The sequence below is a fragment of the Rhinolophus ferrumequinum genome, chromosome 18, assembly GCF_004115265.2.
Source record: "Rhinolophus ferrumequinum isolate MPI-CBG mRhiFer1 chromosome 18, mRhiFer1_v1.p, whole genome shotgun sequence".
Taxonomy (NCBI): Eukaryota; Metazoa; Chordata; class Mammalia; order Chiroptera; family Rhinolophidae; genus Rhinolophus; species Rhinolophus ferrumequinum.
In genome coordinates, this window is record NC_046301.1 from 22,213,486 (window position 1) to 22,233,135 (window position 19,650).

A 19,650-nucleotide genomic window follows, 5' to 3' on the forward strand; every position below is an offset into this window, starting at 1 on the left:
TAGAAAATTTTCTAGAATGTTTATTAGATGTGCTGTTATGTTATTCTTTTATTTTTTCCTTTCCATTACCAGCACTACTAGGAGTTAATATCCACCATACTGCAGACAATGAGAGGGTATAGATGAAGTGCTTTATGAAAAAAATAACATTATAATATACACTCTAATGCCAAAAAGATGGTGTTTGTGTGGTGATTTATTTGCTCTTACCACCCAGTGCTTCTGATAACACCTTAAGTCAGTTACTATTGTTGCTTTCATTTCGCAGACAAGACAGAAGGAACACAGCATAACTCAGAACTTAGATTTGTTTTACTGCAAACTCCCGAATTTGGTTAATCCTACTTAATTCATTTTTTTAAAGAGGACATGCATGTAAAAATCATCTCTAGGGTGATTCAGAAGGTATTTAAATATGTATAAATACATTGTTCCCTTCTGGAAAGGCTGAATATTTCTAGTTTTAAAATATACTTAAATTTGTGAAATGTAATAACAATTATGTGTAAATGTAGCTAATAAGCCTTTATACACATCGGTAATGACATATAGAACATGATTAGGTTAAAGTAAGTAAAAAAACCAAACAAAAAAATTTCTTGTGTTTGGATTGCTATATGTGTAGGAAACATCATACACTTTTTTAAGGCAAGTGAGAGTTCTTCCTAAATATTTTCAGATAACTAACAAAATGGTATATTGATTATCTAGTCAGATGTAGGTTTGTCGGAGATAATTTAGTGAATCTTGATAACTAGGTTTACAGACACAGGAAAAAAAAGAAATTCAAAGTAGTCACTCATCCTAAAAGGCCAGAAAGGAAAATGAGCAGAATGTAAGGGTCCATAATGAAAAGAACGTGAAGTACTTTTTAAAAGAATGTGAAAAACAAAATCCCCGAAGTTTATATATTTTACAGTTTTTATCATAATTACACATAAAATGGGTGTGTCTGTGCAAATATATGAAATACACACATGTACACTATCTCCCCAGATAGACACACACTAAAGTTTGATCTGATCACAAAGACTGTATTAACCCATAGCATTGCAGCCTTAAAGTTATTTTTCATATTCTATTTGCATAGCAAATTATCTGTGCTTTGATTAAAATAAGAAATATATAGCAGAGGTTCACTGAATAAAAATTATGTTTACACACCACATCAAACAAAATACAGAGCAGAAACAGCTTGATAAAATACTTTGCACATGCTTTTTAAATTGTACTGGCTTTCGACTACATTTTTAAAAAAGGTTTCACTTTCATACAAATATTATACATTTAATAAGCACAACTTTAAGAAGTCAATTCAAAATATGATAGACTTAAACATATTCAGACTGTTTCCTAATTTGGGGCTGAGTGACAGAAGTACGTGCCATAGGATTCAGGTAAAGTAATCAGGAACAACGTGATCCTTCCTTAACCAAATACATTGCAACTTGCTTTAAATTAAGAAACTGTAAATATTTAAGAGCAGTTAAAAAGCTCTACCTTATGAAGTAAAAATCTAAAGCTATTCTTGCAGGAACTCTTCAGTGTTGTCATAATCATTTTAATTAAATTCTCATTTTTCAGGTGGTCCCTTTAATTGTTTTTTCCTACTTCTTAATGTGTTTTTCTAAAGCCATTTCTTTTCTGCAGCTGTGTGCGATTGGTTTTAATGGTAGCTGCTTCCTTTTTTGCCTTCTGTGAATTACAATTTTAAATGGTTACACATTTTTTGTTTTACTGCCTTCAGCATAGTTTCATAAAGATGTTTAAGGCTGTTGGTGAACATTTTCATTTCCCATCTGAAAAACCAAGAGTAAATTTGAATATTCCATATTGGCCTTTTATGACCTGCTTTATCTTTTAATATGTAAATGAAAGCATATTTTTTATAAAGACTCATTTGTTTCCATGAAATTATAATGTTTTTGCTCTTTTAAAATATGAATTCAATAAACAAGATGTGATTGCTCTTTTATGTTATATCTTATTGTTCGTGAATGAAACACCTCTATTTTATGTGATGACAGCTATTTCCAATGAAGAACTAGCGTTTTCAGATCATAAGAATAACGTATAACATGAAAAATGTGCTTGGATTTGAATGATCAGTGGTCACAAAATGTCAGTAATGAGGCTATCTAGACCTTTCTTTAATTATAACTAAGAAATTAAAACTACTTGATAATTCAGTTTCACTTTCACCATGATGAAAAAGATAACTTCAATGCAAAATGTTATTACGTATCATTTGTAAAAGTTTACTTATAAAATAAATTGTACTCACTTCCTGGGTTATCTCCAATCCCACTGGTTTTTCCATTCCAGTACCAGAGCAGAAGGGTTGCATCACGTGACCCTGAGAGAATGTAGCAATTTCCTCCAATGTAAGACTCAGAACGAGTGAGGCAAGTGACAACATCCCAATGGCCAAACACCACTTGGATCAATTTTCCTGAAATACAAAACAATTTTCTTTAAAATTGCTACTAAAAAAAAAAATTCCAGTGACCATTTAACTTACGAGATAATAAAGCCATATTAACTCAGATTCTGATAATTCAGATTTTACAATAAAATTTGATCTGGTCCAACCTAAAAGTTTTCTTTGAATAGTACACACACACACACAAACACATACACACACAACAACTGAACAATGATAATAACATTTTTGAAAGGCAAGAACTATTTCAACTCAAATAATATTTAAGGACCATGATACTGTATCATTATACATGAATACTACAAATTACAAATGAATCATATCTACTGATGAAAGCAGGTCCAGCAGACCACTTATTTGGAACCATTTCTTAAATTACTCAAAATCGTTTTTTAAGTGATTCAAAACCATACAAAACTTAGTTGCCTTTCTGTAAGTACTGTACAATTCAGACTTTACTAATACAAACCCATCTCTGAATTAGTAAAGGTTTAATGTATTTTTTCATTTTCTCCTTTTTTAGGTGACCTGTACAAGGGCAATAGAGCTCACTTTGGAGAGCTTTTGTTTTATTAAATCGAATTACATGAGCCAAGTCATTCTTTCTTTGTTTTAATTGTCTGAATGATGAAAATTCCTTCGGGGGTGATGATGAAATTATGGCAGCTTATCTGATGGTAATGACGGGGGATGGCAGGGAGGAACCCAGTAAACTTCCACATGTCTAGGGCTTCACACACAGGATGAATTGTTCACAAAATGGTGTCAGAATAAAAGTAAAGCCTCCACCTTTTAGAATCTTGGTTTAATCAGATATGGATGGTGTTTATAATTCACAAAAGCTTGTCCAAATAATTAAATACTGTAGCAGCCCTTCTCTACAATTTCTAGCTAAAATTTTCCTTTGAAATGTCCACAGAATCCAAAAGCGAATGAGATAGAAAATCTACCCTTACTATTCATCATGAGTTTTTTTAATAAGTGTTTCAGTGCTGTCATAAAAATATAATTCGAATGGTCAAGGAAAAAAGACCATTAAGCTGAAAAAAATTAATATGCCTAAAAAGTTCGTGTGTTTAACGTGGAACACAGCATAACCTGTGCACAAGATAAGGTCTCAACTATGTGTATTTAACTTTTCAAGATAATACTGAATACAACTAAAAATTTATTTATATTAAATTGTTTTAATTTTTATTTTAATAAACCCAAAGCTTATAATAAATGACGCAAATTTAGAAACAAAATACTGAAATATACTTTAAATCAGATGGAAAGTCAAATACAATGCATTTCCTCTTGCACAGACTACTACCAGTAACTTTAAAATCCGTTTCATTTCAATCTCAAATTGCAAAATTAATGAAGTACATTTTTTCTCCTGTGACTACATTTCTTCAGCCTTTAAAACTGATATCAAAACATTTCATTTTAAAAATTACCTATGGCGGTAAGGAAATGTACGAAAAATTTAAGACTTTCTAGAATAAAAAATGGAACAGAAAAAGAGCAAATTAAATATGAAAAAAATGTAATAATTTTCACATAATTTCCAATTTATATGCAGAACAGAGTGGAGAGGTTTAGTGATAAAATGGGTGTGGTTAAATTAGAGGACTTACAAAAGATAACAAAAAAGTTAGGTAGCTGGGCGCACTCATTACAAATTAGAAAACTGAAGGTTAAATCAGTGACTTTTACCTACTGAGGGAAACGGAACCACCATACTGCAATTATGGTTTTGATCACAGAGTGTGCAGTGACTTCTGACTCAGTGTATACCTGAATGCTGAGAGCATGCAAACTAGAGGACTGATTTAAGTATGTTACTGAGAGAAGGCTTATTTAGGATTTGATATCCATCAACTCAGTGGGTTTGTCGAAGTGAGAATGAGCAAAATAACTACAACTAGATACGTGAGCTCTGGTGGCACAGAGGAAACCAGGAGACTTGCAAAAGAGCAGCTATTCACTTGGTACCTTGCTTAATCTCCAACTCATGTGAGGAAAAGTGGAAAGACTGATCCGTAAAAGTGGGATGGGTTAAACATAGTGGCAGAATTAGCCAAGATTCATTTATTAACTCTGATTAGTTAAGGTATCAATCACTATGTATCTATGATGTCAGTGTTAGAAAAATGTATACGCAGTTACTGTGGTTTCTTTTTTAAACTAATATTTCCTAGAGGTTTAATTTTTGTCTAAAAAGTCATCACAATTATTTTCCATTCAACAAACACTTACTGAGCACCTACTAAGTGCCAAGCATGAGGCCTTCCTACAGCTATATAGTGGCAAAGAGACATGGCACGGAGACGTGGTCCCTGCCCCCATAGTACGTACTGTCTGTTGAGCAGACAGACATTAAATGAACACAAACAGATATATGATTAGGAATAGTGATAAGTATTATAAAAATACAAGGGAGGATCAGTGAGGATAATAAGGTAGAACAAATTTAGAGTGGGTATCAGGGAAGACCAAAATGAGGGAGTGTGACATTTAAGTGTTTACATCGAAAGGGTTTCATATTCTAATAGACATTAATTTTATTCTCTGTAATTTATACTTTCGGCGCAATTCTGGAAAACATTGTTTTTTTGTTTTTTTTTTTTAAGTGTACTTGTTCCTGTTCTGGCAGCCTTCCTCAGCAATATTTGTTATTGCTATGAGGTTGAGGTCCACTCCTCCTAAATAAATCACAGCATATAAAGACCTGCGCTCTTTTGGTAAATTATTTTCTGATAATCTCATAAGTGTTCCTCAACCTTTATTTTTTGTTTCCTTTAATACCAGTCTACCTCTCCACACACTAATATCAAATATTACCACAAGCACGAGAATATCCCTTTTTTGACAGAACAAATTTTCTAGTTAATGTTTTATTTGACAGCTGTGCTCAAAAAAAAGTAGAAAAGAAAAGAAAAAATCAAGCTCAGGACTCTGCACCACTGAATCTAAAATGTGGCCTGAAAATAATTCCCACTGCCGAGGGAAGGTTTTATTGTTGTCTCTGCTGTTCTGGTTGTGTCCCGAAAACATGATTTATGTTAAAAGACTTCCCTGATACAACCGTGTTTCTTCCCCACCCTTTCCCAAACCTAATAAGGATTGTTTTTGGGGGGGAGCTTATGTGCTAAAATATAATTGAGTTCAACACTTGTGACAGCTTTGCCATTATATATTATTGAGCATACAATATTTCCCTTGCTTGTCTGCCAAACTTAGAATGTATTTAATATTCCTATTGTCATAAAAACAAACACATATTTACCCTAACTGAAATTATTTAAAAAAAAAAACTAGCATGAGAGTTTGTATACAAGATATTAAGAAAGACACTACAACTATTCGTTGAGATTTTTTTCACAACTTTTCTGGCAAGTATAAATATTTTTACTGTATAAGCCAAGTCAGGTCCATTAAAATGAAGTTTAAAATAAGACTACTTCTTGTGAAAATGTTTTACACACACACATTTCTAAAAACAATAAAGTAGGTTTTTGGAAAGAGGATAAATATTATGTAGTTTATTAAGTCTAATGTAACATGGCAGACATACTAGGAACTTAGTAAATTACAGTGTTTTCCAAATTAACCAATGATTGACAGGCAACACCTATATGAAATAACATGGTATAATCATAAAGAATGCTATATTTGAAGTCTGAAGAGCTGGCTCCAATGCCCAGTTCTGTCACCATTATCTATACAAATTTCAACAAGTCAACCTTTCTAAACCTCAGTTTCCATCATCTGAAAAACGGGGATAAGGGCCCTGTTCTGTCTCACAGTTATTGTGAGGCTGAAACAATATCATGTATGTGAAAGAATTTTGTAAACTCTAAAGAACTGTATGTGAGTGTAAGAATTATTTCAATTAGTATTATACAAAAGTGAAGTTAGCTTTATTTCACAAATATTAATATTCACTGCCTTGTAAAAATGATATGAAATGACAACAAACTCCAAATCCTGAAATGTCAAACAAAACCAAAGACTAACATAATATATAATTCCACTTATACGACATTCTGAAAAAGACAAAATTGTAGAGATGAAGAATAGGTCGGTAGTTGCGAAGAGGTTGAGGTGGGAGAGGAAGTTTGGGGTGACAGAGCTGCTCTGAATTTTAATTGTCGGGGTAGTTATGTAACTCTACATTACCCAAACTAATGGAACTGTAAACCAAAATAATAAATTTTAAAGGCTACAAATTGAAAAATAATTTTCAACAATGTTTAAAAAAAACCCAATAAGCAATCTAAAGGAATGTTTAAGAAAATCTTGTGAGAGTATGAAACAATTTTAATCTGACAATTTGTGCGAAAAATGAAGCCAAACTTGAGGTCAAAGAATACTAAGGTTGTTATTCCCAAAACAGTGAAAGAAAAGGTTAAAATTTAAATTTGATTATTAAATCAGAAAAAAATATTCATTATAATAATAAATATATTTCAGGAAAACTTATCAATCCCATTGCATTACTAAAGAATTCTAGAGGAGTTTTAGGGTCAACAGCAATCACCCTAATAGACCCAAACATGTAGTAGAAGCCCAATTAATCAGAAAGACTTGAATGATGATGTTTTCTTTCTGGATCTAAAGAATAAAGATGTAAATTATAAAGAAAACCTACATCATCAATTCCATAAAACAAAAAATAAACAAGATCACATCCACAAACAAGTTCTAGGGTTTATTTTATGAACAGTACATATTCAACTAGTTTCTCTACTTTCTCATAGCTATGTTACAATACTATCATCAAAATATACTTAGGACAAACTCCTTGAATAACCAGCAATTAATTTTTCCATACACTATACTTATGAAGGCAGGAGCAGGGACTCACACATTTTATAAAGATTCACAAGACTGAAAGATGATTTACCGTGAAACATTTAATAAACTAGAAATTTCAATTAAAACGACTTTCCTATTCTCACAACATTTAAATTTTTTGTTTCCTAGTCCCACATTATTTAATCAAGATATTTGTAGAGCCCTGCTTTTGTTGAAATATCTACTTTTACAGTATCTATCAAGTTTTAATGCATTAATGTCTAATTTTAATTATTTTACATAGTCAGCTACATATTTACTATAAGTCTATTTAATCCTCTAATGTCTCTAAAATACGAGACTCCATTACGTTTTTCAATGTTTCTCAATTTCCTATATGCAGAAATTTATAAACATTTACTAGATTTGGTCTCCTGTGATACTGCTGTACTGAGTTTGGTGGTTTGTCCTTAGGGTCATGCATGCAAAGATATATACAGACTTAAACTTTTATATTTTAACAAGAGCTGTCACACATAATATCAGTAGTCAACTACTTTTCTTCATGATAATGCAGCTTTCAGCAAGAGTCTATGCAGAAATGGGTGAAGGCAAAATATTCCCAAGAAATACACATAATGAGAATTTCCAGGAAGGAAAAAATCCTTTAAATAACACACAGGTGGGAAAATACACCTATGTGTGTGTGCACTTGCCTTCAGACGACGCATATACATGTGGATATGGTATTTACTTACCAGCACATGGTTTTAAAATGAATCATTCTTTCTACAAGTATGAGGCTTGGGCGACAATCCATAAAACACTGCCTCTTAAAAACATGCTGAAATTAAATCAATAGTGGACTATAGTAGTGGACCATATAGATTACTTGAAATGAAAAAACAGTGTCTTTTCCTTCTTTTACAAATTTTAGAATTATACAATTTTTAGAAGGAAGAAGATGAGAATGTGTTCTAAGTCTCTCAGTGTTACCTGTAGTAAACTTTACTTCACGGAAGAAGGAAATAACTGTTACCTGTGTCTGTAGAATAGACTCGGAAACTCTTATCCCAGAAGCCACAGATGAGAATGTAACGGTTGTCTGATGTGATGACGAAGCACTGGGAATGGACTTGAATACTTTGGTCTAAAAGGTCAGTGATTTGCCTCCTGTGCATTCCTGTGTTGCTGGCTGTGAGAATGGAGGAAGAAAAAAAAAAAAAAAGGTTACTAATCCTATAGTTTGTCATCCTGGGGGTGGGGAGTAAGGGAGGAGACGTGACACATTGCAGGGTAAGAATATTTGATCTTTAATTTTAAATATAGTAATATTTGAAAAACCAAATAGGAAACCACATCTGATTGTTGGAAGAATGTGGATAGCTCAATTCAACATCTCAGTAAGAAATGTTGCCTAGAGGAAAGAAATAACAGCGTACTACAATTTTAAAAGCATATACAATTCTCAGAATATGCTTTTCCAGCTCTTGGGCAGGACCAAACTAGATTACAACCTCCAGATTGCATCACAGTTAGGTTTGTGTTTCTGACAATCTCATTACATCTATCGCCATGAGAATGGATTCATGTTGTGACAATCTATTACTTTTAACTTTTTTTGTCACAAGGAAGAGAGATTAGAATTTAAATGTCATATATTTGAAACATTGTAGCATCTTGTATTACTTTGGCTTTAACAGGTCTTTAATTTGACTAGATGTGAACTCCCATTTCCCCTGTTTACAGCTGCACTTGCATATGTAAGGAAAGGATGGAATGACGATTTATTAAAGATACTTGTAATTGAAAACGTCGAAGCACAGCACACTGCCACTTTTTTTTACTCCTTAGGTAAGCAATAAAACAAGACAGCCTAGCAGTGTGTTTTCCAAGTGCTACAGAGCACCTGAGACGGGGTTTGTCACAAGGCAGAGGTCAGACCTAGACCCACATGGAGCACGTGGGAAGGATAAAAACCCTGCAGAAATGCAGGGTATGGAGAAATCCCAGTATGGCATTACCAGAAGAGGAATTTTCATGGAGATGCCTTTTTTGGCATTATGAGGCCAACAACATAGAAAGCTTTGCGTCTAGTCATCCAAGGAGTATTTCACACCAACTTTCCAATACGAATAATGGTTCTTATGTGGCTAAAGAATCTTGATTGTACCAGAAATTGGAACAAACAAAATTTCTGTATCTGATTATTATGTATTTTGTAGCATAGTCTTTCGTGTTTTTTTAAATACTATAAATGCATTATTAAAAAAATGAAAAATAAGAAAACATCTGCATTATTGTATATAATAACTAAGTTAATGTGGCCAATTTAATAGAAGGCTCAGAAAGTAATACAGAAGAAAACAAGTGTTCAAACTACTCCCCAGTACTCTGCTGGGAACCATGAGGGCCACAGAATAATAAAATATCCCGTCCTCAGGATATACCCAACAAAGCAAACATGCACATATACACATGAAATACTGCAAACTCGGCTAGTGTCTGACTGCACAACTAAACAGGTATGATTCTTATATAACTGTTTGATAGTAGGCTTTATGTACTTTTGGGGGGTTAATGGGCTAGAAGGTGACAGCAGGAGTAAAAAAGGCAGAATTCTAGTTTGGGGTCATTTTCGGCCTCCTTCCACACAAACGGGAGTTTCTGACAGATGAGGAAAAGCTTTTATGGGTATTATAGTGTATCACAGAGAGACTTCAGTATCCTATTGCAATGAAGTTGTGTTATACAATTCAGTTTTTTTTGTTTGTTTGTTTTTAATTCCAAGAAACCTAGCAATTAAAAACAAGGTATGTAGTACTTTCTATACTGATTATTACAGTACTTTATTCTACATGAAAATTATAAATATATTAGTTTTTGTCACCTTTTATTTGACTTTCGCTCCTATGATATACTTTCATACTGGTCCCTTTTTTTGGTGTGACCTCCCTCGTTCTACAGATCTGGGCGCGTGCACAAAGTATCTATGGGTAAAGGCTGATGTCCCTTCAGCATTCAGATGAACTATTTTCTAAGTAAGTGCTTATTTGTAATTTAACACTACGACTATCTATCTATCATCTATCTATCTATCTATCTATCTATCTATCTATCTATCTATCTATCTAATCTAATCTAAATATTCTACCTATCTCACAACTGCCTTTCTTTATCTCATTTTTTTCTTCTGGTAAACCTCCTGAGATTCAGTACTGAAAGTATTTTTATTTAATGAAAATTAGATATATTTATCTAGATAAGCAGTCTTTAAACTAGGGCATGCATATCCCTGGTGGTGGTCATGGTGGTGGTGGTAGTGGTGGTGGTGGTGGTGGATGTTAAGATTTCCCAAGGGGTGCACAGGCACAGATGGTTTTAAGGGAATCAATTTCTAGTTCCTCAACTTTCATATGTTCTCCTGCCTGAAATACATTAGCCTGAGAACCCTCCCAAGAGTTTTCCTTTCTAACCATCCCTTTCACATGCTCTTCTTCACTAGATAAAATAAAGGCATATTTCTTTCCTATCCAGAATCTTAAAATGGTGCTTGACCTCAGGGTATAAAAATCTTTCGAGAGCCAAATAAAGGGACAATTCAAAATACTAACGTGATGCTGAAAAGTGAGTGCGTAGGTATCAAATCATTCTGCAAGGTAGGTGGTTTCCAAATCATTGCTTTCAATGAAACAGAAGGAGGATATAATCCGGCTGTCAATTGATGGATCATTAAAAATAAGTGTCAATGGTGCTCGCTTCGGCAGCACATATACTAAAAATAAGTTTCAATGATAGATTGTTAAAATGATCATTGAATGATAGACCACAAAAATAATTCTTAATAGTTCACTATATGAATTTTGTCATGTAACCCAGAAAGAGTTCAAAGATTTGAGTGACATTGTTAAAACTCTTCCCATTTTCATATGTGACATTCCTCAGAGCTTCCATCCATAAAAAACAAAAAAATAGGACAGAACTGTTGATAAATCCTGTCTCATTTAGCAACAAATAATGTTTATCCATGAATACAGGAGCTGTTTGAATACTTATTTCTCGTAAATACTTTATTCTAGTAAATATTGTTTTTTGTTTAATAATGTTTATTAAAATTTATAATTTTTAATCATATAAGCTAAAATTGTGTATGGGAAGTCAAATGAAAACACAAATTCAAGACGGAAAAGGAATAATGTAAAATTTTCAACTGTTAACGGCTTTTTAATGTATTTTCAAAAACAATATGTTGAGTATCAATTCCTTTTGTTATTTAGATTCCATTGGATATATTTAACATTTTGTACAGTATGCCAGAAATTATAAACTTTGCAACCATTTAAACTTGTGATGCAAACTTTCAGATGTCAATTTTAAAAGGTGTAGGAAGGTTCATGGTTTTGAACAATTATTTTAGGGAACATAGAGCAAACAATCCGATGACCACCGATCTCGAGCAGGGATAAAACTATGGCCACAGGCCAAATGTGGCCTGTGCCTGGTTTTGTATATAAAGTTTCATTGGCACACAGCAATGCTCATTTGCTTATATATTGTCTATGGCTGGTTTTGTGCTGTAATAGCAGAGTTAAGTAGTTGTGTCTGATATCTTATGGCCCACACAGCCTAAGATATTTACTACCTGGCCCTTTACCAAAAAAGTTTACCCATGCCTGGTCTAAAGGGTTACAACTGCTGAATTCATTTAACTGGACTTTATAGGATATTCATTGTCAACTTTTAAGGCAAACAATAAGTCTATACTTCAGAAATAATGCTTTAAATGACTTAGCAAATGGGCTTTATTATTTTCCTGACTTTAAAACTCTACCAAAGTGAACATTTTTTTTTTTTTAAATATATAGCAAATAATGGCTACTTAAAGCAAAATAAGATTTAGGAACGAGATTAGTATTTATCCTACATATAGATTTACTTCTTAAATCTCTGCTTATATTTGGGGAAATGATAAATGAATTAGTTTTCAGCTAAAGGTTATTTTAGTTCATCTTGACAGTTCATCTGCAAATGGTGACAATTTACCCGTCTACTGAAACAATGGTTTCAAAGACAAAAAGGGTGACATATACATAGGGAACATCTTGAATTTCAAAATAATAAATCAGCTTACTCATATGCTTTATTTAAAAACTTCAAAATTCTAACAAATTTACTTGTGCCAGGAAATTTGACAAAATTACAAGCCAAACATCCATGCTAATAGCATACCCCTAGACTCATGTAAATAGCGTACCCCTAGAGTTAGGCAATGAAGTGCTGTATTCTAAAAGTTACTGAATAGCATCTTTACTATCAAGGCTTAACATTTTGAGTGAAGCCACATTTGAGATCACCAGCCATCAAAATGAAAAATGCTAAACTAGAGATTTCAACTAACCTACTCAAAAAGTGTAACAGCAATTAAATATTCTAAGTCATCCCCTGCAGACGCTCATTTCATCCCAATGACTCTTTCTGGTCTCCTCCCTTTCCTTTTTTTATCCTGCCCTGAACAAATTTAACCTCCAATGGCAATTTATTGGGCTGTAGGACCCTAGGAAAATGAATACAAATATCTTAACACTGCCATTGGGAAGGCAATATATTTCAACTTTGAAACTGCTTTGCAATTGCACATTAATCCCCTCAGACTGAACAGAGGGTCCAGGAAGAAAGGATTGATCTCCTTTAATGATGAAACCGTGGCACTACAGTTTTATTTTTCACAACACAGTGCTGCTGAGAACCCCACTGTTATTATGAAAATTTCCCTAGCAAAGGAGCTCCATCACATTACTGGTGCACCAATTCATCACCACGTGCCTCACTCCTGCTCATCAACAAGTCTGAGTGATGAAAAGATCCAATATTATCCTGACAGTACTTCATGCGCATTCTCAATCACACATTATTACAGCATCCATATTAATTTTCAGTGACACTCGTCCTAGGCCTGTTCAAATTAGGCAAACCAAGAGGGGGAGTTGATGAAATACCAGCATAGCCACAGCTCATTGCATTCCAATTTGCATGCAAATGGTTTATCAGGAAAATTCCATTCCCAGCAACCAGCAAGTGAAAAACAACTGTAATCTACACTTCAGGGCCACCGTACAGAGCTTAATGAATCGCAAAGACAGAAGGAAGTGACAGACCTACGAGAGGATCGATTTCCACTGGCAGCTGGTATGGCTGGTCCTGTACAGCACCTTGATGAGCTGGAATTCACAAGATGAAAAAAAAAAGCATTATGTTTCATATACAAACTACATAAAAAACGCGTAAGTCAAGTCTTACGTAGAATTGTTTCCAACCTCCAAATCTCTCAAACATTTTTGTGAAATTTAAAGAAAGGAAAACCATCCAGGTGCTTTCCTGGCTGGCTTATTAAACATTTATTTTAGATTAGTGCTGTTCTGAACATGTGCCATCAGCAGTGGCTCCAGTCCTCAGCCATAAGCTATAGCAGATGCTTGACTGGCAACCTCTGATGCTGCAACAAAACAAAATTAAGTGGTAAAGCGCGCTGAAAACAAAATGTGACAACCATCTGCTGACTGTAGCAAATACTACTTTTTTGGTTACTTCTTTAAAAGGCAGTTTTCAATGCTGCAGCACAAAGGATCCACAAAAACGTCAATTTATGATGGAGAAAGGGAAGGCTCTAAGTCAGGGAACATTTAATGTTTCATCCATCACTGAAAATCAATCAATTGAAAGTTTGAATAAAAATAAAGAAAGCTATCCACAGATAAATGTTTTAGTTAAATGCATTTGACTGAAATATCCTCTTAAAGGTTTGACTGAGGTTTTTTTTTTTTTTTAAATTTTATTAATATTTAATATATCCATGGTTTCTATTTAAAAATACTCTCAGAAGTAAATGAGTAGCAAAAATCAATCCATACTAAGAATAGTTTGCTCAATTCTCAAAAATGATTCTAAAGATTCGGGCACACTTATATTTTGTAACTGAAAAGAGATTTTGTAGGCTGTTTCCCTGTGAAAGGTAGGAGACCTAGGTAGAGAGGAAGTATACTACAAACCAGAGCTGTCACTGGCCAGCTATGCATCCTTAGGCAAATCATAAACCCCAAATGAAGGGTTTGGAATAGATGATCTTTTCAGCTTTGTAATTCTGGTAGTTATGTTCTGGGCCCTTTTCCAAGTTATTTTCCCCAAATGACTCAGCCATTCATCCTGGTCAGTATCTGCCTTTTATAGACTCATAAGCATTTAAACTGCTTGGTTTGTATCAGCTCTAATACCACCAGATTTTAGGATATTTTTCTGACTGTCCTCGAGGGATTGAAAATAAAAATGGGGTACATTCCAATGAGTTCATTAGATTATTTTTTAATTTACTGTATCATCATTTCCCCTGTTAGTAAATACAAACTTTTCAAGGATGTTTGGAAGACAAAATAACTGATAAAATAACTGAGTAAGTACAATATTAGCACTAACAACTATAGCTGAATATTTATAGGAACTTAAAGTAGCTGAAAAAAGGAAGGCATATGACTCACTCTTTTTTACTGAAGGCATTGTCTTTGCTGGTGACTGGCTCTGCCAGTAAAGAAATCACATGACACACACAGGGAACGATCAGGGAAAACGGACCATAGCTTCTGATTTACCCAACAGTATCATTTCCACTAGTAATACCAGTACTAACACTAATACCTTGAGGATTTTTCTCTACTTCTCTGAGAACCTGGGATCATAGAAACATTGAAACCAAACTGTCAGTGAGAGGTTTGGGTCACGCCTCCAATCCCAGTTCTGCCACTGACTGACTGTGTGACGCTGGGCAAGTTGTGTAGTCTCTGTGTTTCAGTTTCCTGATCTGTGTGATGGGTTAGATAGCTTAGGTTAAACCATATGAAATTACCAATACCTGACATTTTGACTGATAAAAGCGGCAATTTTATGTGATTTAACCTAAATAGAGAGTCTACCTCCTAAGGTTGTCGAGGGCATTCAGTGTGTTAATACATATAACGTGATCAAAACTGTATTCAGAACCTAGGAAATACTCTACAAACGTTAGCTGTTATTATAATTTCTTTTTTTGAGGTTGTACAAGGGCTTTTGAATGAGAAAAAAAGGATAAAGATGAATTTTTTTCTAAATCAGGACTCAGACACTAGTGAAAAAATGACAGAAGCTATAGCTGTCTAATGAACAAGCTATGGAAATCACGGATTCTCAGGAAAGAACCAGAAGCTAAACTAACAACAACAAAAAAGTGTAACATAAATTTGATATTCACTGAAGAAAAACTGTTAAGGATTTTTGACATTTGTTTTAAATCAAGGCATACTGACAGGTAAGGGTAGCACACGATAGGATGAAAGATCAGATTTATGTAAATATATCTTAAATGAAGCATAGATTTAATAAAACGAATGCTTAATATTTTTAGGTGTAGGTGTAGCTCAGTATTGGAGATCACATTGTAGAACAATAACATACCTGTATCATGTTATTATTCTTTGCATTTATCTGGGGAAGAGCTGCTGTGTCATACTGTAAAGCCAGAGAGTCGGAACAAAAACCACTAGTGACACAAGGTACAGACACAAAGAGCCTCACTGGGGAGAATGACAGGTAAATAACTGGCAAAACATATGCAATCCCCTAAGCTTTTATCTTACAGAAAGGTGAGCTGGGGCTTGGGACAGCAGATGGACCATAAGTGGTACTCCAGCAGAGGGACACTTCCCCTAAATCACTTTACATATATGAGGTTGGACAATTAAATTCGTGAACTTGTTGCAATGATGTTGCTAACCTTTTTTGATATCAGAGGGATTATTCATCATGAATTTGTACCAACTGGACAAACAGTTAACCAAGTTTACTATTTGGAAGTACTGAAAAGGCTTTCTGAAAAAGTTGGACGACCTGAACTTTTCGCCAACAATTCATGGCTCTTGCATCACGACAATGCACCAGCTCACACAGCACTGTCTGTGAGGGAGTTTTTAGCCAGTAAACAACTGTATTGGAACACCCTCACTACTCACCTGATCTGGCCCCCAATGACTTCTTTCTTTACCTGAAGATAAATATTGAAAGGAAAACATTTTGATGGCATTCAGGGCATCAAGGGTAATATGACGACAGCTCTGATGGCCATTCCAGAAAAAGAGTTCCAAAATTGCTTTGAAGGGAGGACTAGGCGCTGGCGTCAGTGCATAGCTTCCCAAGGGGAACATTTCGAAGGTGACTGTAGTGATATTCAGCAATGAGGTAAGTAGCACTTTTTCTAGGATGAGTTCCTGAACTTAATTGTCTGACTTCGTATATAAATTGGAAGTGGGGAAAAAAACACCTGACAACCAAGCACTAGAGGAAGCAAACTGTCTATAATGAAAATGGGCTTGCTCCAAAGGGGGCAGTCAGGAGCTCAGGCCTCAGTGCTGAGTGAGTGTGCTGAACAGCTTGAACATCAGCTGCAGACCTACTAACGCTTTGGCTGAGCCAGTTCAGTTCCCGTTAGCTCTGTGCTAAGCTGAACTAAAGAGAGGAGGCGGAGAGTGGTCAGGGCTTTCTAGCAATTAAAAAGGTTTGTCTCTCCTTACTCTGTTTAAATGGAAGAAGTGCTCAGAGCCGCCACAAACAGCCACCCAGGATAAGCACCCTGGTATCCCTGATGCCATACCCACTGGTGATTTTGCCAAGCTCTAAGGGTAACGACACAGAGAGTAGGCAAATCTTCTAGTGTATTTGAGAGAGAACACCACCAAAAGATTTTTCTTTTAACAAGTGGTGTTTAGAGAATCCAAAAAAAAAAAAAAAAAATCACATTTGTTAATCAAATTATAATCTCTAGTTCCAAAATATATCATCTGCATACACATTTACTTCTGCAAGATAAGTTCACTTGAAGAAAAAGGAACAAAAGGACCTAACACTAGAGACATTATATACCTGCCTCAATTTCTACCTTCTCCACTTTTTCTGAGATCTATTCTCTAATCAAATACTGGCATCCATTTCATATGTAATGGCCAGGAAAATGGCTGTATCTAATAAATTCTGACATCAGCCACATCTTCTTCATCATGGGTGCCTCACTGCATAGTCAGGACACAAGTTTTTGGTTGAACAATTCAATTCTGTTCCATTCTAAAAAATCTTCCATTTAATTTAGCATGAAGCCCTTGTTCAAGAATGTACTTTTTTGCAACCGTTTCAGGTATTATAATGAGCAGTGCTTTATGCACAGTTTACACACTTAATGACAAGTTAACAGATGATTAAAACCTAGTTTTTTTATATTCCCCACCTAAACAATGGCTTAGTAAAAAAGCCTATAATCTCCAGGACTTTAAAAGATTTTCCGTTTTAAAAAAAGTATTTCAAACTAGTGGCCAAATAAAAAAAAAAAAAAGAAGAAACACCAGTGCTAAATCCAGAACCCAACATTCCTGTTCTAATGAGAGACAATAAATCACAGGATTGGTCATAAAATCTGAGTCGGAAAACTTGGGTTCCAACCAGGCTCCACCCCTGACTGGCCACATGCAGCAGCGACCAATCAGGGCAAGCTTCCTGCGCTCAGTATCTTCCCGGGTAAAGAGTGGGGCTAGACTAGGCAAACTCTCAGGTCTCTTTAAACTTGAATGGTTTATGATTCTAATGGTTATTTCAGTATCTTGCCATTGGTTACCATAACTATTCAGCACTTAATGGAAAAAGAGAATGTACTTATTTATGGGTCTACAGTATTTTGGCAGAGTAATTTAAGTTTTCTCTGTCATCCACTGAACTAAAGAGAGGAAGGCACAGGGTAGATAATCAGAAGTGTTTATGGAGGCAATGAATGAGTAAGTGGAAAAAGGGGACCAGCTGATACATAAGCCCGTACTATTTATGGACACAATATAGGATACCATTAAAAAAGTAGAAATAATATTTATCTCCTGGGAATGAAGAGGAAACACCAGATGCCATAGAATAGTTTATGTTTTAACGTTTGTGTTTTATGCCTCAGATGGGATTTCTTTAAGCCTTTCAAACTAGTAAACATTTTGCTTCGGACAATGCTTGAACATGAAAAAGCTTAACTGCTGGGATACGTGTACATGGATATTACAACATCTTCATGCCGTGTTCAGTGGTTACCGTGCCTTATAATGCTCATTCCTTTACTTACGAGGAAGGTTGTGCCACTTGTTCACGGCGAATAGCCTGCTAGCGGTGACCGTAATCACGGCGGGAGTGACCAGGCCGGGCTGGGTGTTGGCTGCCACGTGGGTGACAGGGGAGTTGGACGGAAACTTCAGGACCATGATGACGTCCTGCTGGGCCTGGTCTGTGAACATCAACGGACTCTGCAGGAGGAGACATTATTGAGTGGGCATGACGAGACCCCCACAGACAGGAAGGATGAGACAAAGACAGGAGAGAGGCAGGGTGCAGGAAAGGAAGAGGGAGACCATGTTAACACAAGGTGCAAGTGAGAGCGCAGTGCGCAGAAAGGCGCGGAGGAACAGCAAGTAGGGTGTGTCGGTTTTCCACGGACATCATTAGTTGAATTTTTGGGTGACTGAGTGAGAATACATGAACAGAAACCCTTTACAAATCAAGAAATTTTACTGGCTCCCGTCCCCACCCCACTCCCGTGAAGAACTACAAGAATAATTTGATTTACATTCTAAATAGGCGAAGTATTGGGGGAGAGGGGGACTACATTAAGCTGTTCCAATTGCTATTATGTGTCAAATAATAAATAAATAAATAAATAAATAAATAAATAAATAAATAAATAAATAAAAAAGAATGAGCATAGGCAACAGGCACAAAAGTAAGCCAAGGTAATTTCCAAAGATCATCAAAAAGTTGTGATGAGTTACATGAAGATTCTGACAGCTAAATAAAGAGATAATTAAAACAAACACATTTATAAACAATAGCTATACAACATGCATGCATCATTACAGTAGAGAAATAACTTATGAATGTAACATACAAACTTAATTAGAAAGGTGTTTCAAAGCAATGCATAATTAAATGTACTTGTAAAAACAATATATTTATATAGTGTGCCGACTCATAAACACTGCCCTAGTATAATGCAAATGCCCCTGCTTTCTCTCCTGTATCTACCGATGAAAAGACCTAGCTGCTGCCCCTCGTCTCGCTTGGGAAAAAACCAAAGCTCAAGACATAATTTCTTTTGAAAAGCAGAAAGTAATTAAAAATGTTAAATAATACACTGTCTATTCTAATAACTAGCAACAAAATAAATCTTGAAGACTAGTAAGGATTTAGAACATCCCTACAACCCGTATATCATAATCCAAGACATATATAACGCCACTCTGATTTACTGGTTTTATTTATACGTTGTGGTGGAATGCTACCATACAGTAATTGCGCTGCACATTTTCAGCAATTCTCTTCTTCCA

The 19,650-nt window shown here is 35.0% G+C and overlaps 1 protein-coding gene across 3 annotated transcripts in view; it reads right to left on the reverse strand.

Moving 5' to 3' along the window:
* The window catches only part of LRBA (LPS responsive beige-like anchor protein), a 575,445-nt gene that overhangs the window by 22,522 nt on the left and 533,273 nt on the right, over positions 1 to 19,650 (reverse strand). For all 3 annotated transcript variants that reach the window (XM_033134087.1, XM_033134086.1, XM_033134088.1), the window contains 4 exons: positions 18,396 to 18,573; positions 13,384 to 13,446; positions 8,268 to 8,423; positions 2,285 to 2,452 (listed from right to left, as the gene is read on the reverse strand). In XM_033134087.1, the coding sequence (XP_032989978.1) occupies positions 2,285 to 2,452; positions 8,268 to 8,423; positions 13,384 to 13,446; positions 18,396 to 18,573 (565 nt within the window). The remainder of the gene's footprint in view (positions 1 to 2,284; positions 2,453 to 8,267; positions 8,424 to 13,383; positions 13,447 to 18,395; positions 18,574 to 19,650) is intronic.